General features: G+C 46.4%; 2 protein-coding genes across 2 annotated transcripts; one reads left to right on the forward strand and one right to left on the reverse strand.

Moving 5' to 3' along the window:
- Positions 1–372: 372 nt before the first annotated feature.
- On the reverse strand, positions 373–655 carry CCR75_007803 (uncharacterized protein; the record flags this gene model as incomplete). The annotated part of the gene is given in 2 exon segments (XM_067965860.1): positions 373–578; positions 598–655. 2 exon segments carry the CDS (start codon positions 653–655, stop codon positions 373–375), a joined length of 264 nt encoding a protein of 87 aa, XP_067823274.1.
- A 1,389-nt stretch (positions 656–2,044) lies between these two features.
- On the forward strand, positions 2,045–2,284 carry CCR75_007802 (uncharacterized protein; the record flags this gene model as incomplete). The annotated part of the gene is made up of 2 exons (XM_067965859.1): positions 2,045–2,122; positions 2,168–2,284. The coding sequence occupies 2 exons, from the start codon at positions 2,045–2,047 to the stop codon at positions 2,282–2,284; spliced, it is 195 nt and encodes a 64-aa protein (XP_067823273.1).
- Positions 2,285–17,666: the final 15,382 nt, after the last annotated feature.

A 17,666-nucleotide genomic window follows, 5' to 3' on the forward strand; every position in this document is an offset into this window, starting at 1 on the left:
CCCGTAGGCGTCGGATGCGTGTTGTGCCCCCGCGCCATGACGTGAGTCTAGTAAAACTTGATGGCTGCCCTTAATAAACACTCGGATTCATCTTCTCAGCATGTTAAAATGCTGAGATGAAGAACAGCTCGACTGCGTCCCAGTCAACCAAACTTCCAGCTCCATAATACGCTGTCGGATAGATCGTGTGTGTAGGGAGCAGCTGTAAGTGATTCCGCAACCGCGTGTGCACTGCAGTGTGCGTCCTGTCACCTCTCGATAGCGCACTTATTTCGCGATCAAATGTGACTGCACACATTATGTGTTGGCTGAGCAGTATTCGTCGCTTATGATCGCAAAACCTGAGCACTTGATCAATCGCATTAATGTGGCTTAATCATCTGAGTAGTCAATGATCGGTGCCAGCCGGGTTTCAGCGCTTGTACGCTTGCCACGGTGAATTCGCCTACCAATCCAGGTTCGGATCGCGTTGTCCGTAACCTTCTCTCGATACTTATTTTGCGCCTTTAAGAGACTGTCTTTCCTCCACTCAGCCGTCCCTGGACCAGCACCTCCGGATCGAGTAGATTGAGATTTCGCTTAGAAAAGCAAACTTACTGAGAAACATTAAAAGGTTTTCTGGTACTTGCGCAGCTGCTGCTCTCCACGTTGTCATAAAGCTTGATGATTCTGGAAACAATACCGTTCCGGTCCCCTGTCACTCCTTCGCGAAAGGCTCCAGGCGTCTACCGCTTAAGGTAATTTTCTTGTTTGTGGCCATATAAAGAACATAAACTCAATTCTCTCGATCAATCCGTACATCAGTCAGCGCCATCATTCCCCGTTTTATCCTACTTGGAGCTAAAGCGAATTGATGGCCGCTGTCGTGTTCATCTGCCGCCTCAGCCCCATCCAGCCGCTCGTGCACCCGTTTTTCGTTACCGCTGTCTGCGTAAGTTCAATCGGCCTGCGTTTCCACTCCACTAGAGCCGTCTGGGAAATCTTTTCACCTGACAGGTGCAGTTGGTTATTCTTTTCCTCCACTTGCCTTACTAGCACTCCCGATCATAGGTTGTCACCACGCATACATGCATACATCATTTCCCTACACTGTTTCGCTTCATAGTGGAGAGATATTGTGGTACACTTCCCAACCCTCACAGAGATCTGGCAGCATATCGAGCTTGACCTTATGAACGAATCCTGAATATTGACGGCCCCAGATCTGTAGCACGAGGAGTGGGGGGCCTGACCGCTGGAGTTTAGGAACCCGAATCTCGTGTACCCAATCTATAATGGGCATTAGGTACTTAGCCGATGTTTCAACCAATTTCTTTTTCCTGTGTAGACGAGTTGGCGCAAATTTTTTGCATTCCCAACCCACCCTTGGCGCTTTAATTTTCACAACGACGTATATACTCCGCTGCAAAAAGTTCGCCGCCACACCAAGCGTATCGCTGCCACCCTATGTATCGTCACTGACGAATACTCCCCGGCTAGAAGAACTATTCGCATAATCTTTAATAAACCAACGGAGTAACATGAGCGATTATCCCCGTGACATCGTTGGCCAACAACGCCTGACGTGGGACAGTGCTGTGACACGATGGTCTTGGGCTAGATGATCTTCCAGGTGATGCAGACCTGCGTACTTAATACCTTTCTTTATACTTAATGTGAGCTGCTTCAATGGGTTCGTCGGCCCGTCCAAGACAGAATTCGCCAGCGCCTGAGCTAATGCCGTGAACATAAAGTTGCCTATTGCCGGCGTGTTTGCTTCGCGCATGTGGGCGCGTGGCGTTAAAAGAAGAAATTGCAAGTTAGAGAATCTCGCGAACCCGTTTTCTAACTTATACGAGCTAAAACAAATCGCCCATCAGCGTCTCAAGCTCCAGAGAGAGGCAGAGACGGTGATTGCTGAAGCAATTAACCCCCACGCCTAAGGCTCAATTTGAAAGGCCAAGCGGCCACCATCACACGAGGAAAGAATGGTGGCACGACACAGAACAAAAAAGTTTTATTACTCGAAACGACACGCCCGAACTTACAGAGCCGAAGCCACAAGATGAGCGACTATGGCTTTACGCCGATCATGCGGTCGAAGAGCCGATTGTGGGCACGTAAAGGAGCATTGCAGGAGACGGTGAGATTGACCGAAGGAGGTTTTGGTGTCTTGCAGAGTGAATAGGATGATAACGAATCATCTCAGGGTATCCAGGCACAAAGGGAGGCGGTCGCTGGACAATCGGTTGGGGAGCCTATTGATTTGACCGAACCTTCTTCGGAGGAGAGCTGTGGCCGATAGGGCAAGGAAATTCACGTCACGGTGGACGAACAGAAGCGTCGAAAGGACGTTTTAGATCGAGGTAAAGTAGGGATGCTTACAAGCTCTGTGCTGATGACGAAGAAACGTCAGAAGCGCAGCAAGCTGCTCCAGCTCTGTACGCAGGTGCTCCTACTTGGACACTCACCGCTTTCCATGGGACCTCCAATTAAAGGGCGCTAATTACTGTGAATGAAGGAAATTGAAACTCAAATTGGGATATCATTGAAAATCGAATGAGTTATATAAAAATTCCAGGTCTTTCATTTTGAACGAAGTCGAGATCTTGGACTTGAGATATGCTGCCAACCGCCCAATGTCGTTAAACATCATCAAATTCGACGGCCGTACAGAATATTCTGCTTTTGATAAGCTACTGCTCCATTAGGTGCTTGCTGTCGCAGTCACGCCGTTCCGTACCCGATCAACTGTTCCCCAGTACGGCCTGATAGTTACGCAGAATCCCGTATAAAAAAAACTCATCGTCTTGTCGCAGGCTTGCTATTAATCGCATTCACCTGCCCGAGCATTTATGTAATTGTGTTACGTTGAGCCGAAATATCTACACTGATTCCAATATTGCATTGCAGATAGCTTTAGTGGACTGCTACGGTCACGCGTGAGCCGATTAGGAGTCAGGACCAACTCCCAGCTTGGACTGTGCAGTTCAATCGCAGTGGCTTCTTCGCACTTAATACACATCTGAGAAAGGGGGGCGGTCGCCGACAGACGATGTCCCCTTCTGTAATTCCTCTGATAACCTCCCACTTTAACGTGGTTCCTTCACGTATCGCACTCGGCCTTCCCTGCCCTTCCCGTTTCGTGCACAGCAGGCGCATCTGTTTGATGGTGTCAGTGTCGTACTTTGTCGGATTGAACATAATTTTATCAAACGTCCGTCTCCTGTGCGTTTCTGCTGCCGACTTGTCCTGAGCAGTTCCTTGTCGGACTGTTTGCACCCACTTGTGCCTACTGGACAGCTTACAGATAATCTCTTTAAAGGCTCACTTAGTCGTTAATAAGTCGTTACTAATTGCATAAGCAAGCCTCTACCATTTCGGAAACGCGTCCCTTCCGTCAAAGAACGCAGGGCTAGCAGCCCGTCGACTTCCGGCCCGTAAAGCTTGGAAAACCTCTGCCAACTTGACGGTAGCTCCCGTGACACAACTGGAATTACCAAGTATTCCACTTTTAGAAGCTTCCGCAGCGTTGCTCTCCACGCTTCTACTGGACCCACCTCCGTTGAGCCTCTAAGATTGTCCACGAGTGCATCAAACATATCCGCCAGCGTACTGTGCTCTTGACCGGACTCGATGCTCGAAAGTGCTCGATACTCTGCAAATTTCTTGCCGCCGGACTCGGAGTGCCATCCCCTAACTGTGCTTGACTGGTCCGGGCGGCCTCCGTTAAATGTTGGCGCGTCATGGCACCGATAGAACGAACGCCCTTGCCACTTGAGATCCAAAGTCCTCTATTCCCTCATCCCCACCGTCCCAGTTAATCCTCGAAGCCGCCGCCATAGGCTCTCCATTGTCCCCTCTCCTGGCCTCTTTCGCCGGGCTGGGTGACGACCCGATACATCCATCCCGCACTGGCCATGATCCAGCGCTTGCCCCTCCTTTCCTTCCGGAGGTAAGGGCAGCGGAGTTTATTTCCCTGACACGAGCTGACGCTGGCTTGAGAGAGTAAATTTCGTTTCCTGCATAAGGATCTTTTATCTACTACTGGACTAATAATATTAATACCTAACTAAGTATGGCCCTCCTTGCGCACCGCACAATCGTGTCATGAAATGATCGGCGGGGTTGATTTATACTTAAATCAACCAATTAGTAGAGCTAATGTCTTATTGCATCAATGATACCAAATTGGGTATTATTGGAATATTTAAGTCAAAATTATTAAAGATAATAATTTTGTACTTCTTTGTTTATTTCCTCTTATAGGAAATAATACTTATGAAACCGGACACTCCGTTACCCCCCCCCTAACCAACAGTCACTATAGTGACTGATATAGGGTGACAGGAAAGATTATTATGTCTTTCTTCTTTAATCAAAATACCGATTATATTTGCATTATTGCTCTTAATCAAAATATCGAACTGATTGCATTCTTGATTTTGATCAAAATCAAGATGGCGACGAATAAGTCTGTGCGCGTGGGCCATGTGGTCGCTAAGCTGGCAGCTGCACGGATCATTGTAGGGCAAATGTCTCAGTAGTTGCTAGTGTTACCTCCTACTCCCATTGGAGGTGACTGGGGTATGTCATCTGTTGATGACATTGCAGGTGACGGAGACAAGTCACCTGCTACACCAACTGTAGGTGACTGGACCAAGTCACTGACACCACCCGACTCAATGGCTACTGAAAAGGCTGCCGGATCACCCGGGGCCAAGTCCGTTAAATTTTTAGGCTCTACGTGACTACCAAAGAGGTGATGACGAGGTTGGTTAATTCGTCGGACCTCTTTGGTGGAGAGTCATTAACAGATGACTCCCCGGGCGATGACCACTCTGGTGACGCTAGGATGCGTCACCAGGAACTAAGTGGTGGAGTGCTGCTGGTGGTGCTAGCTTACATTACCAGAAAAGAAGTGATTCTAGGGGTCGCTTCAAGTGCTAAGTTAGCGTTAACGCTAACATGAGCCAGCAGGAGAGGGGCCGCAATACGTTGCGTTCGCTCCTGAAAAGTGGCCTTGGTTTCCGCTAAGAGAAATCTGATTCGTTTGTCTTGTATGACCGACGATCGATATAATATTACGCTATTTGACCCATCCAGGCTTCCCAAGACTGGTGGGGATGAGACGAAGTTCTTCATCGATTCCTTTTCAGGCATCGGTGGTACACTTGTAACGGGCAAAGGATAAAACCTTTGGACCAAGCTTAGACAGCCTTTGTACAGAATGCACAAATATAAGCCGTGACGTCTGGCTTGGCAAGCTAATGCTTTCCGTGAACGGTTCGAGAAAGGGACCGTAGTCGGTGCACGCTATAAGTTGCACCGTTTGTCGAGAGAAGCAAGGATTACTTGCCTCTCGTGGGAGGGATTCTTGCCCATGCTGTTTTAAGAGTGCAGGTAATGCCCCTAAGGAAGCATACTCCCTCAAAGATTCCCATCGGAGGACTCTCATCACTTACGATGTGAGTCAAGGTACTGATCCTTTTACGAGCGCGGGAAGCGCTCGTACTTTGATGGTCGTCGTAATGCAAGACGAGACCCGGAACGTTTACCATCATTTAGGAACGAGGTTTCCAGCTATCATGCGAGGGTGGATGCCCTCGTCAACAAACGAGATAATTCGTTCGAACCCCCTTTGCCTCACGGTGGTTCGAGAAACTTCCAACAAGAAAGCGCTTCTCACCACCTGAATTTTCAATGGATGTGGAATGGGAGGAAAGATCGGGTTCACCTCGTTTACGAGCCCGAATCAACATCGTGATTTGGATCACGGTCTATGATATTTAAGGAAGGATCTTGATCACGAGCAATGCCGTCGCCACGAGTTAGCGGTGGTGGCCGATAATGCGTCTCGTGACCAGTTAATAAATTGTGCGCCGGTTGTGACTGATCTCTTGACTAATGAAAAGACATAATAGTCCCTTCAAAACGAGCTGTTGACAGCTCGTCAGGAGATCGCTTCCTTGGAGGAATGAGTGGATTGTCTGGTTTAAGGGAATCAGACCCTGTTCCGAGACGATAAGTCTTTGGCTCGGAACCATCCGACTTTGACGGATGCCCTTGACCGTTCCGGTGTAATGCGGAATCGGAAGCAGCCTCGTACTGATAGCACGGGCGTCTCCGCCCAGCATAAAACGTAGGATGCGTACGCATACAACGAGGCAGCTCGATCGTAAACGCATTGCATTGGCAATTTAGTACACGAAACGGGCCAATTTACCTGGGCATTAATATATTACTGCCTACATTCGTCACTACATGTTTTGGTAGGTTTACCGTAGACAATAGGACTAGGTCATTAACTTAAATGAAAGTATGTTTGCTCTTCTATCTTTGTCAGAATTCCGTTTCTGTCGGTCCACCGCATCAGCGATGGAACCCTGTATGAAACAGACCTCTACTGACTCGGTTTTATTTCTTTTTCAGTGCGACCGGCTTGCACTGCGGAGAAGTCATTCTCCTCACGAGTGAGAGCATTGTTGTTCTCACTAATAATGTTGTTTTCGATGCTGAGTCGTTCAGCATCGTTTTCAAAGTCAGTAATAGCATAATTGTACTTACTGCGATTAATCACTTCAATGTTAGTTAAGTGAACATTGGTATCCTTATCATTGACTATAGTGCTAATGCGTGATGAGCAAGAGCTAGAAGGCTCGTTGATCGAGCGAGTCCTTCTCACCTTTAAATAAGAGTCATTCTTAGAAAGGTGGGTATAGTAGGTGGCGTAAGTCATTCACGAAAAATGGTGTATGCTTCGTAGAATCATGTACTGAATTGTTGATGGCAAATTCTGCCATCGGCAAGGAATCGCTCAGACTTTTTAAAGAATGGACATATCCGCAAGGTATCTCTTCGAATATACGGTTTGCCCGTTCGGTCCGACCGTCTGTTTCAGGATGATCAGAAGTTAACATTTTCAACTGTGCTTCAAGTGATTTGAATACAGTTTGCCAAAATTCCGCCGTGAATATAGGGTCTCGATGTGTGATCAATTCGCGGGGTAACCCATGTAGTCGAAATATCGTGACAACAAAGTCACTAGCACAGTGATCGACTCCGATACTCCAGCTAGATGTACCATCTTGCTAAATTGATCAACAAAAACAAGAATACCATTATTCTTGTGGGTCGGTGTATTCGGGAAATTCGAAGACGAAGTCCATAGATACAGACTGCCAACGCTCTGCCGAATCAGGCACAGGTTGAAACGGAGCACGGGATGAAGCACTGGGCTTGCCGGTTGACAAACGTTGCAAGCACGTATGTACTTGCATACGTACTCATACTGGCGTGGCCAGTATAAGTAACAACTTATCGTGAGATAGGTTTTCTCACGTCGACGATGACCACTTGTTGGTGTATCGTGGCAATCATACATGATGCGTAAGCGCAAATCATTTTAGGTGGGGATAACGACACGAGGTGTGTCGCCAGCAATGGCTTTGTAATACAGTAGCCCATTGCGTGTTGTGTATCGACCTGTTGAGGATCTATACAGTTTCAACAATCAGTTTAAGGATTGTTAGGATGGATTTCCAAGGTAAATCCATCAACCTTTTTAAGAGCCTTATCTTCTTGATAAGCTCTTTTAACGTTGTCGAGTAATGTTTGACGACGGCACAATTAGTGTTGCAACAGTGGCTTTCTGCTCACTGTAAATCTGGGCAGCCGGATCAAAATCGGGCCGGCGCAAAAGGACCCCAGCGACAACGTTAAGTCGTCTTGGTTTATACTCTAAGCAGAAATTATACCCTGCAAAGAAAAATAACCATCTCGTCATTCTTTGCGAGAGGTGGACTGTTTACGGCCGTGTGTAAAGCCGCATGGTCCGTATATACAACGAACGGTCTATCTTCCAAGAGATAGACCCTAAACTTACCCCGTGCATATTTCATGGCGAGAAGCTCCTTGTCATGCACTAGATAGCTGCGTACAGCTGGTTGAAGCTGAGATTGGACGACATGCTCTGCGTCGTCTGTGTCATATTGCATTAGCGCACAGCCGATTGCAAAATCGCTGGCGTCACAGACCACATGGAAGGTGGTCAGCAATCGCAAATCCTGGCGATTGCATCAATCGTTGCTTAATAAACTTAAAGGAACGCTGACAATCAGCGTTCCATGATCCCTTTACATTTTTCTTCAACAAATAAGAAATATGTACTGTCAATTTCGGCGCAATTGCGTGAGCACTTGTACAGGTACGCCGCTAAACCGAGGAACTTTCGAAGTTTCTGTACATCGACTGGCACAGGCCAATCGGTGATCACCTTGATATATTCTGGATCCGGGCGTACACCGTGTTTACCCACGATAGACCTAAGAAGTGGTATTTCGCTTGAAGCGGATATTCACCTCTTGAGATTTGCATACAACTCGTGCTTACGCATAAGTGTAAGAACCTTTCGGACGTGAGTACGATGTACTTCAGCATCCGACTTTTCGTCTATGGCTCTACTATGAACGATGACGTCGTCAAAATAAATCGGTGCGAATTCCGCATCGATCTCAACAGATTAATTACACATATGTTATATGTCGCGGGGGCATTACTAAGTCCCTGTGGAATGACTAGCCACTGCCATATCATACCGCTTGAGGTGCTTACTGCCGTGAACGGAATCTCTTGTTCACGCGTAAGGATCGGATAAAATCCATCCATCAGATCATTGACGAAATGATAGTATTCTTTTACATACCATCAATAATTACGTATTTTCGTGGTATCGGCGTTTGATCCGGTACAGTTCCAGCGTTTAATTTATTAAATGCACAATCCGCCATCCTCCTGTTGCTTTAATCACATAGAAGGTCGGAGAACTATGTGCGGAATTTGACTCCCTCACATGGCTCGCTGCTAAGCGATTGGCAAAGAATTCCCCGATCGCTAGTACTTGATCACGAGGCAATGGCCATTGTTTCATGACACAGTATTTCGAACCTGGAGTTAGGTCGATTTCGTGTCGAGTGCCTTTATCCTTAGGCGACTCGCACGGGAAGACATCGTTAAATTCTATAGATCTTTATATAAAGGGTTTGTCTCAAAAAGAGTTCCAGGATCGAGACGTAAAGCGTTCAATCCGAGTCTTCTCATCGATTACACTTTTGTCCATCGATGAGCTGCTGAGAACACGCTCATTCTCAGGAAATACTATTGCCGAACGAATATCGGCCACGAAGTTGTCATCTGTGACATGTACGCAGATCTACTTGACTTTGCCACTACGCAGATCACGCACGAACTATTTCAATTCTAGTGTTGGCAATTGAGTTATCTCCGAAATTAACTTCGGAGGCGCTATAAGCTCAACTGTATAAGCGCCTACACTTGATCAATTGTTTACTAAGACATTAATTGTCCAAGTTTCCTCTTTGGAACTTTATTTCAAAGGTACCTGGGAACCTTTAACCACAGGTTTCGGGGGACTTATTCACACAGAATTTATTTGGGGAGTATCCTCTACAACTGCCTCAAGCTGTGGCAGCGCTACCACAGCGAGAATCTCTACGATCGACTCTCAGACTATCTAGGACTAACGCACTGTCTCTTATAGTCGAACGATTCTAACTTTCGTGACTGTTGCTGTTTAAGCAAGCATCCTTGTTTCGTACCACTCAATTTATTCGAGTGGTCGAACATCGACGCTGCCTGTGCTTGTGCACAGCCGTCGGGATCTAATTCCACAATGTGTTGGGTATTCACACTGAGGTCTTGTGTGCAGAAATGCTAACGATCGATCCACAAGTGAGGCCATTTCACTCACACGTAGGACATCCATACGCTTGTGGACGCATCAAGACGTTCATCGGTTGGCGGTCGTCACGGCTTGATGCTGCCAATATATGCATGGCTCGTACTTTCTGAGCCATGATAATCCAAGGATGACATCAAATTTGTCATCTAAATCTAGTGTGATGGAATCATTATCGCACTATTTACCCTTTAACGTGTATTGGATACCAACTTCTACACGTTTCTTTACAGTTCTATATGCGCCTGTTGCTAGGTGCACTGTCATCCTCGTTAAAGGAATATCGCGCTCAATAAATTGAGTCTGCGATCTTCTAGCGATTGGCGTCCAGGAAAATTATTCGCCGCCGCAACAATCGACTAGGGACTTAAGTAGCAACTTATTTGACACTTTTATTTTCAGGTTGATGAGGTTAACCTCACCACCTAAAGCAGTTACACACGATCTTTGTCTGTGAGGAGCAACCTTCGTCAAAAAGCCTGCAAATTCTTTTGACGTTGCTGGATCAGTAGGGCGCCCGCACCTACTGACGTCGACTGTTTTTTACGATCCGCCTCACCGTTTCAATTTAGCAATAGCGTCGGATCCGCGTCCTCCGCTGTTTGTAGCGAGAGGTCGGTCTTTACGCTCAGTGGTTAAGGCACTGGCCGTGGGACACTACACTCTTAGGCGTAGTGTCCCGTCTTTTGACAAACAACAATTACATTTTTGTAATCGTTTGTAACTTGAAGGGCGAGGTTTCTCGCTCTCTACCATCGAGAGATCCATAAGTTCAGGACCTTCGTCTTCTTGTCGCCTCGGTCGACGATATGCACCCGAGTGGACGAAAGCGTGTTTCAGACTGAAGCCTCCTGTTCTGCTATAGAGATCGATTGGTCGAGCGACTCTAATTCCAGCCGGAACAAGTGGGTCTTAACAGGCCTGTCTGCAACACCTTTAACATACACAGTTATCTTGCTAGTTCATCAATTGGATGACTAACGATACACCTGACCAGGTATCGTGTATGTTGGGCATAAGCGTGAAGTTTACGCTTGCCCTGCTTTAAATCCAGGAGATCGGCTCGAGCCCTCAATTCGGCACGTGGTGGCTCAAATGTTTGCATGAGCCGGGTCTTAAGGGCCTCGTACGACTTAAAACTAATAAGCTGTGAAGCTTGAGCCCCAAGGTTCAAAATTTGGCACGTCCGGCTAAGTTGGACATGCAAAATTTCACTTTCGTCGCATCATCACTGATACGACGAGCTTTAAAGGCGTCATCTAATTCGACGAACCATCTCGAAAGGGAGTCGCCTTCGACTGCCTGAAACTTTAAGATTTCTATTTTTAAGCTTTCGTGTCGACGCGGAAGCGTCGACCCACTAGCAGCATTTACATGCTGCTGTCTCATCAGTTCCACTTTTTGAGCACCCTGTTCTCTTAACACCTCTGTGTTGAGAGCCCTGCTGGTGGAGCAAGGCTAGTTTTCATCGGGCCCCGTCGAGTTCGTGTTGTATGAACTCGACTATGGCCCCATGCTGTTCATCTCTTCCCAGTGTACAGCATGGCGCAAACGGCTGGCCCGTCTACGATCAAACTCATTCGTTCGATCGCTCTCCATCCAAGGTCACTCAATTGAGTAAACCCTTCACGCGTCCCGTGATAGCCTTCTTGAGGGGCTGGAAGCTTCCTCCTTCTTCAGCCAACATGTCCATGTTGGATAAACGTGCGTGGGTCGTTGAATGAACTACGGGGCACCTTTCACTAGTACTGATAAGTATTAGATAAGCTTTAACTGATTACAGTGAAGGTGAGGTGCCTCAAAACTTCACGTACACAAGGCACAGATGGAATTTTTTTACGAAACTAAAGGTGTTAAGCTTTTTTAAGGTCTAGGCTAAGGCTTTAGAATGTAGAAAAGTAAAACTGTATTAATACATTAAATATCCTACGTAAGGATCTTCTATCCACTACTGAACTTATTACATTAAAAACTAACAAGTATAGCGCTTCCTTGCGCACCGCACACTCGTGTCTTATAACGATTGGCGTGGTTGATTTAGACTTAAAAAAACCAATCAATGGAGATAATATCTTATTGCATCAATATTACCAAATTTGGTAAGATTAAAATTCTTCAAGTAATAATAAAGATAATAATTTTGTACTTCTTTAGTTATTATTTCTCTTACAGGTAATAATATTTAATATTCCTTTTATAGGAAATTATACTAATGTAACGTTCCACGTCATTGAATCGAGTACGGTTATGCAGCTGAACGGTACACTCTACTTATCGTCTGTGCTGGTCTCCGTTCCCACCGTGTTACCGTTTGTAATGGGGCACACATCGGTTGGAGAACCGTTGTTGTGGTACGTTTACTTTATATATGAATACCCTTTATTCTATTATTTAAATAAAGTGCGATTACCTTTGATCTTAAAGCGTTAAATGCCTTTCTAAGGCATGCGCATTGATCTGTAAGAAATAGAAGCCATTCTCAGGTACATCTTCTTGGGAACTAGTTGCCACTTGGTTCAACGAACCCCTAAATCCCTTGAACTAGGATTTCTTAGCTTTCAGAGCTTGTACGACTCCCTGAGTTGTTAAACCCATTAGTTTAATAGAACTAAGTGACTGTCTGAGTCTGAAAGTCTCCGCTGACTTTAGGAGCGAGGTAGCTCCGCTACACCTGGTAGCACTCATAGTCAAATATGCCTGAGTCGTTACAAGACTAAACCCTCACGAAAATGGAAGAGGTTCCAGAACTGTCACAAGCGCAACGCGCCGCTTATGACAAGCTCAACGCGCCGCTTATGACAAGCTCAACCTTTATTTGGGTTTGAACACGTGGAATTCATTATCTCTTAGGGACCGGAGGTCCTGCATGCAAGTCTTAAAGCCTTCATGCGATACGAAGCCTCCCTGATCGGTCAGGTACATGACCACTTAGCGGCATCTATGCCAACCCGGTACATCTCTGTACCTGACTCAGAGCCGAGGGCTCGCCCTCTAACTGTAAATGTGAAGACATTTAGGAAAAAAGGAAAAAATCTTCCTTTTGGATTAAGCAGATGGAAATGCCCATTGATTCAGCCTTGCTCTTAACAGAACGACAAAAGGTGGCTATGGCCATTTCCAAACTCGGAAATAGAGCTATGGAGTGTGCACTGTCATGCAGTACGTCCATCAACGAACTTCTTCCCTCATAATATTCGATGAAACAGCAAATGATTAGCATGTCTGCACCGCACGATCAGGCTTTTCGCATGCGAGCACGGCACCATGCGACTCGACAGGGTAAACGAACCCTAGAAGACGTTGTCCAGGAGTTGAGAACCCTCATTATATCTATGCATCAAGACCCGGTGCAAGAAGCAGTTGTCGCAACAATCTTCTTTATAGGGGTCTCAATGAGGGCGTTGCCCGGATGGAATTATTCCGATCTGATCCTGCTACTTTCGAAGAGTCAGGCTACGCGCCGAGTTCGACTTTAAGCCTGCTCGCTTTATCACACCTGTTTACCGAACAAGCTCTTTGAGCACATGGGTTTCGTCTAGTAGAGCTGAACCCATGGATTTAAGCCTCGTTGAGGTAGGAAAATATGCTTTTCAAGCAATGGAATAGCATAAGAACACCCGTAGACGTTATGTGCGGAAGCACGAAACATTTACGTCCATCCTGTTCCCTACGAAATACGCGTAAAGCTCGAAAGAGCACCAATTCCGACCCATACCAGAAATCTGGTACGATGCGGGAAAACGTCGATACCCAGTAGGTGCGGAACGCCCTACTGGGGAAGACCTGCTCTTTTGCACCTCTAGGAGGTGAGAATAAACAGAATTTAGCCCCAATTAGCTCGGTGCTTAATGGCACGAGGCGAGAGTACAAGCCTGGCTGCTTGTCGCTCAAGCGACTGTAAAGGTTTTTGATGGGCCGTGGTCAATTTTAATTGACTCAGGAGCATCTTGCAATTATGCTCGACGCCTTTCCTTTGAAGGAAGTTAACAATACGTTGAGGTGCTTAAAGCGCATGAAGGTGATACAATCACTGTTCGCTTAGCAACTGGGACTCGTGTCACTGTTCCCAAAGTTCCATTGAACTTAGGTATAAAGTTTCTGGACTTTGACAGTATAGAACGCTGTCTCGTCCTTGATTTGGGTTCGAGATATGATCTCATCCTTGGTATGGCCTGGTTAGAACACCATGAGCTATGGATCGATTGGGGGTCTAAGACCTTAGGCGCCACGCGCAATGTTCCTAGCAAAGTTTTGGAGAGTCATGAACCCACCTTTGCTAGGCAACAAAAGCGCTATTGGCGCGGATCATTGAATGAGTCTGTCAGCGTTTTAGACATTGGCGTGTCTGACTTAATAAACTCTAATGTTAAAAACATTGATTCTGAGAGCAGATAAGTGGAACGGCACGTACTCCGTCGAGTGACACTCGTTGTAATAACGATTCACATGAATGGTGAAAGCATTGTTGGCCTAAGGCCGAATCATCAAGGGTGCAATATCCCTGCGATACGTGGAGTGGAACGTCTAAGTCCACCGAGTGTGGTCGGCCGAGGTGGCACCATACTGAGTGTCAATAGTGACCCTATTGGCGGTTCGCCAGGGCAATTTGGGACTAAACCCTTCTATCGCACGTGAAGCGACACGTAAACGTTCACTGGATAAGGAAGTTGAGTACCTAACACCTTGTCAAATTAGACATCATGTCTTGTATAAAACCAATACAGGCTGATAAATCCGGGGACGTGAATGTCCCGGCCTCTAAGAGGCGTATTGTCTCCACTTCAAGACAGGAGGGACACGAAGCGTATATACCCTCACAAAGTAATACTACTGAGCAATTACACGCTTGTAAATGGTGTAACCGGTTTGATTGAGGGGAAGTTAGCCTTGCGGCAATCTCTTCGTTACACGCTCTTTTAGAGCTAGACGAAATGTCTATTGATGAGTGCGGATGAGCCTTGAAGGCTGGCGACTTATCTGAGATGGTGGTCATTCGACCTATGGTTGAGTTAAACTCATCGTCACTTCTAGACGAAGCTGTCCTGGATGACACAAAAGCTGCACTTAGTGCGCGGAATGGGTCATCGATCTTACAAGATCCTACGGATCCTTTTTATTCCTTAATCAAGGAATTCCAAGATGTGGTATGTAATAATCTACTATCTGTTTAACCTCCAGATAGACGTCTTCGTCATGAAATTGACTTGGTTCCGGGAACCAAATATTTTGTCACACGACAATGGCCTTTACCAAGGGAGCAATGAGATGTCATCCACGATTTCTACCGTGCTAAGCACGAGGCTGGAATGGTACGAGAGAGCAAATCTCCTCATTCGACGCCGACATTTTGTGTCAAGAAGCCAAATGGTAAATGGCGCATTGTACATGCTTAGAGTAAGCTTAACGCTGTCACTATACCAGCACAAACCCCATTCCTAGAAAGGATGTTCTTCAGAACAATATGGTGGGCTGTACAAAGCACAGTGCACTGGACTTGGTCGATGGTTACTATCAACTGCTCATACGAGCAGGCGATATCCCGCTTACAGCGGTTAGCACCCCAAGCGGTATGTTATGGAAGTGGTTGGTTATGCCACAAGGGCTTTCCAATGCCCCATCAATATTTAATCGTCTAGTGACGCAACTGTTCCGCCCTTATCGAGGTTATGCACAGACTCATTTTGATGGCATTTTTGTCCATAGTCGTGCGGAGCAGGTCGGTCGGATATGGAAAACTATTTAGACCATTTGCGAGCAGTGCTCGAGTGTATGCGCACAAATAAATTGTATGCCAATGCATCTAAATGCATTTTTGGCGCAAAAGAAATTCCTTTTTTAGGATGCTTCATTGGAAAGTGAGGCCTTAGAGCGGATCCCGCCAAGGTAAAAGCCATAGTAGATTGGCCGGTTCCTAAAATTCAAAAGGATTTGCATAAGTGGTTGGGTCTCGCCAATTATTTACACAAATATAGCGAAAATTACGCTGATATGGCTAGCCATTACCTAATCTCCTTAATATGATACAGATTGGTGCTGGACTAGCACCGAACATAATGATTTTCGAGCAGTTAAGGATAGTCTTATCCATGCCCTGATCCTGGCACTGCCAAATTCAAATTGGCATTTCAGTGTCATCTGTGACACGTCGGATTTTGCCATTGACAGGCAGTGCATTATTACAACCGATGATGATGGACGTGAATGAGTTATTGCATTCGAGTCTAGACAGCTTAAAGCTGCGAAAAAGAACTACCCAGTTCATGACAAAGAGTTACTCGATACGCAGTATGCTCTCGTCAAATTCAGAGTTCATCTGCTCGGCTCTAAGCCGTTTGTGATATATACAGATCACGCTTCATTACGCACGGCGACTAAGTCGCCCCATCTCTCAGATAGAATGGCCCGATGGCTATCCTTTTTCGCGGAATACAACTTTGAGGTGAAGTATAAGCCCGGCAAGCAGAATGCTTTGGCCGACGCGTTATCACGCAGGCTGGATTATGAGCTCTCTCATTTAACGACTATCATGTCGCCTATTCCTGAATTATTTTTTTCGGCTTACGCCAAGGATGAACAGTGTGTAGCTCTGCAACGAGCTTTAAACAACTCTGATTAAGGTATTAAAATGCCGGCACATCTGCGTGCAAGGTTACATCGATTTTTTATCGATAACTACCTGTTACTTTATTGGACAGACATCGCGGACCCTCCGCGTGTCGTTGTTCCTCACGATGAGGATTGAAGTACCGAATCCTCTATGAGGCACACGATACTGTCCTTGGTGGTCATTCCAGGGTAAAAGGGGATGCCTATTCCATTTCTTCGCCCTGGGGAAGGGCTCGCATCTCTATTGATATGCGTGACGCGATTGAGGTTTTGCAATCGATTTACAGGCGCTAGGGCGCGTGTTTTCCGATGGGCCTTCTGAACCATCGGATGGGTCTCGTCATAATGACGGACGAGGCCCTCAACGTCAGCAACCAGCTGGGAACGAGGCTCCCAGCTGTCATGTGAAGGTGGATAACCACGCCAGCGAACAAGACAACTCGTTCGCTGCCCCTTCACATCACGGTGGTTCTGGATACGTTCCACAAGGAAACGTTGACCACCGTGGGAATCCACCAATGGTTGTGGTGGAGGAGGGAAAATTCGATCCGAACCGTATGTCGGATCTAATGTCGAGGATCGACAAATTGATCACTTCCTCCATGATTTGGAGGAGGGACTTGACCACGACCGCGGCAAGCGTCGCTCGTTGGAGCAGACGGTGCAGGCTCATCATAACGAGCGGTTGGAATACCGTTCGAAGAGTGCGTACTCCATGTTGGAGTGCGTACGGAAATATCATGCTGTTCGCGATGAGTTGTCGTCAGCTCATCGTAGTTTCGAGGATATTCGGAATTGCATGAGAAAACTTCAGGTTCAACATAAGAATCTGGTTCGCGATCACAATAATCTTTTTGGGATTCTTAAAAGGGTGGTCAAATCCGTCCTTGGAAGAAGCCGCGTACTGATGGTACGGGCGGAGCCGACCAACGTAAAACGTAGGATGCGTTCGCATCCAACGTGGCAACTCTATTGTGCACGCCTGCCTCTGCGATGCAGTATACGGAAAGGACCAATGAACTTGGGTAGTAGTTTACTGCTACCCACATTAGTGACTAATCACTTAGGTAAGTTTACGTAGAGAGAGCACTAGATCATTAATTTTTAAATGAATGAACCTTTGCTCTTCCATGTTTGTCTGCATTCCGTTTCTGTCGGTCCACTGCGTTAGCAATGGAATCCTGAACGAAACGGATTATTGATTCTCGAGTTAGCAGAAACTCTTCTGCTAACTCATTTGCTTTGTCTTTTTCAGTACGCTTTGTGCGTACTGCCATGAGATCATTCTCATCTTCGATGTCGATTTCTTCGACATCGACATCAC

This window comes from Bremia lactucae, linkage group LG8, assembly GCF_004359215.1.
Source record: "Bremia lactucae strain SF5 linkage group LG8, whole genome shotgun sequence".
In the NCBI taxonomy this organism is placed as follows: Eukaryota; Oomycota; class Peronosporomycetes; order Peronosporales; family Peronosporaceae; genus Bremia; species Bremia lactucae.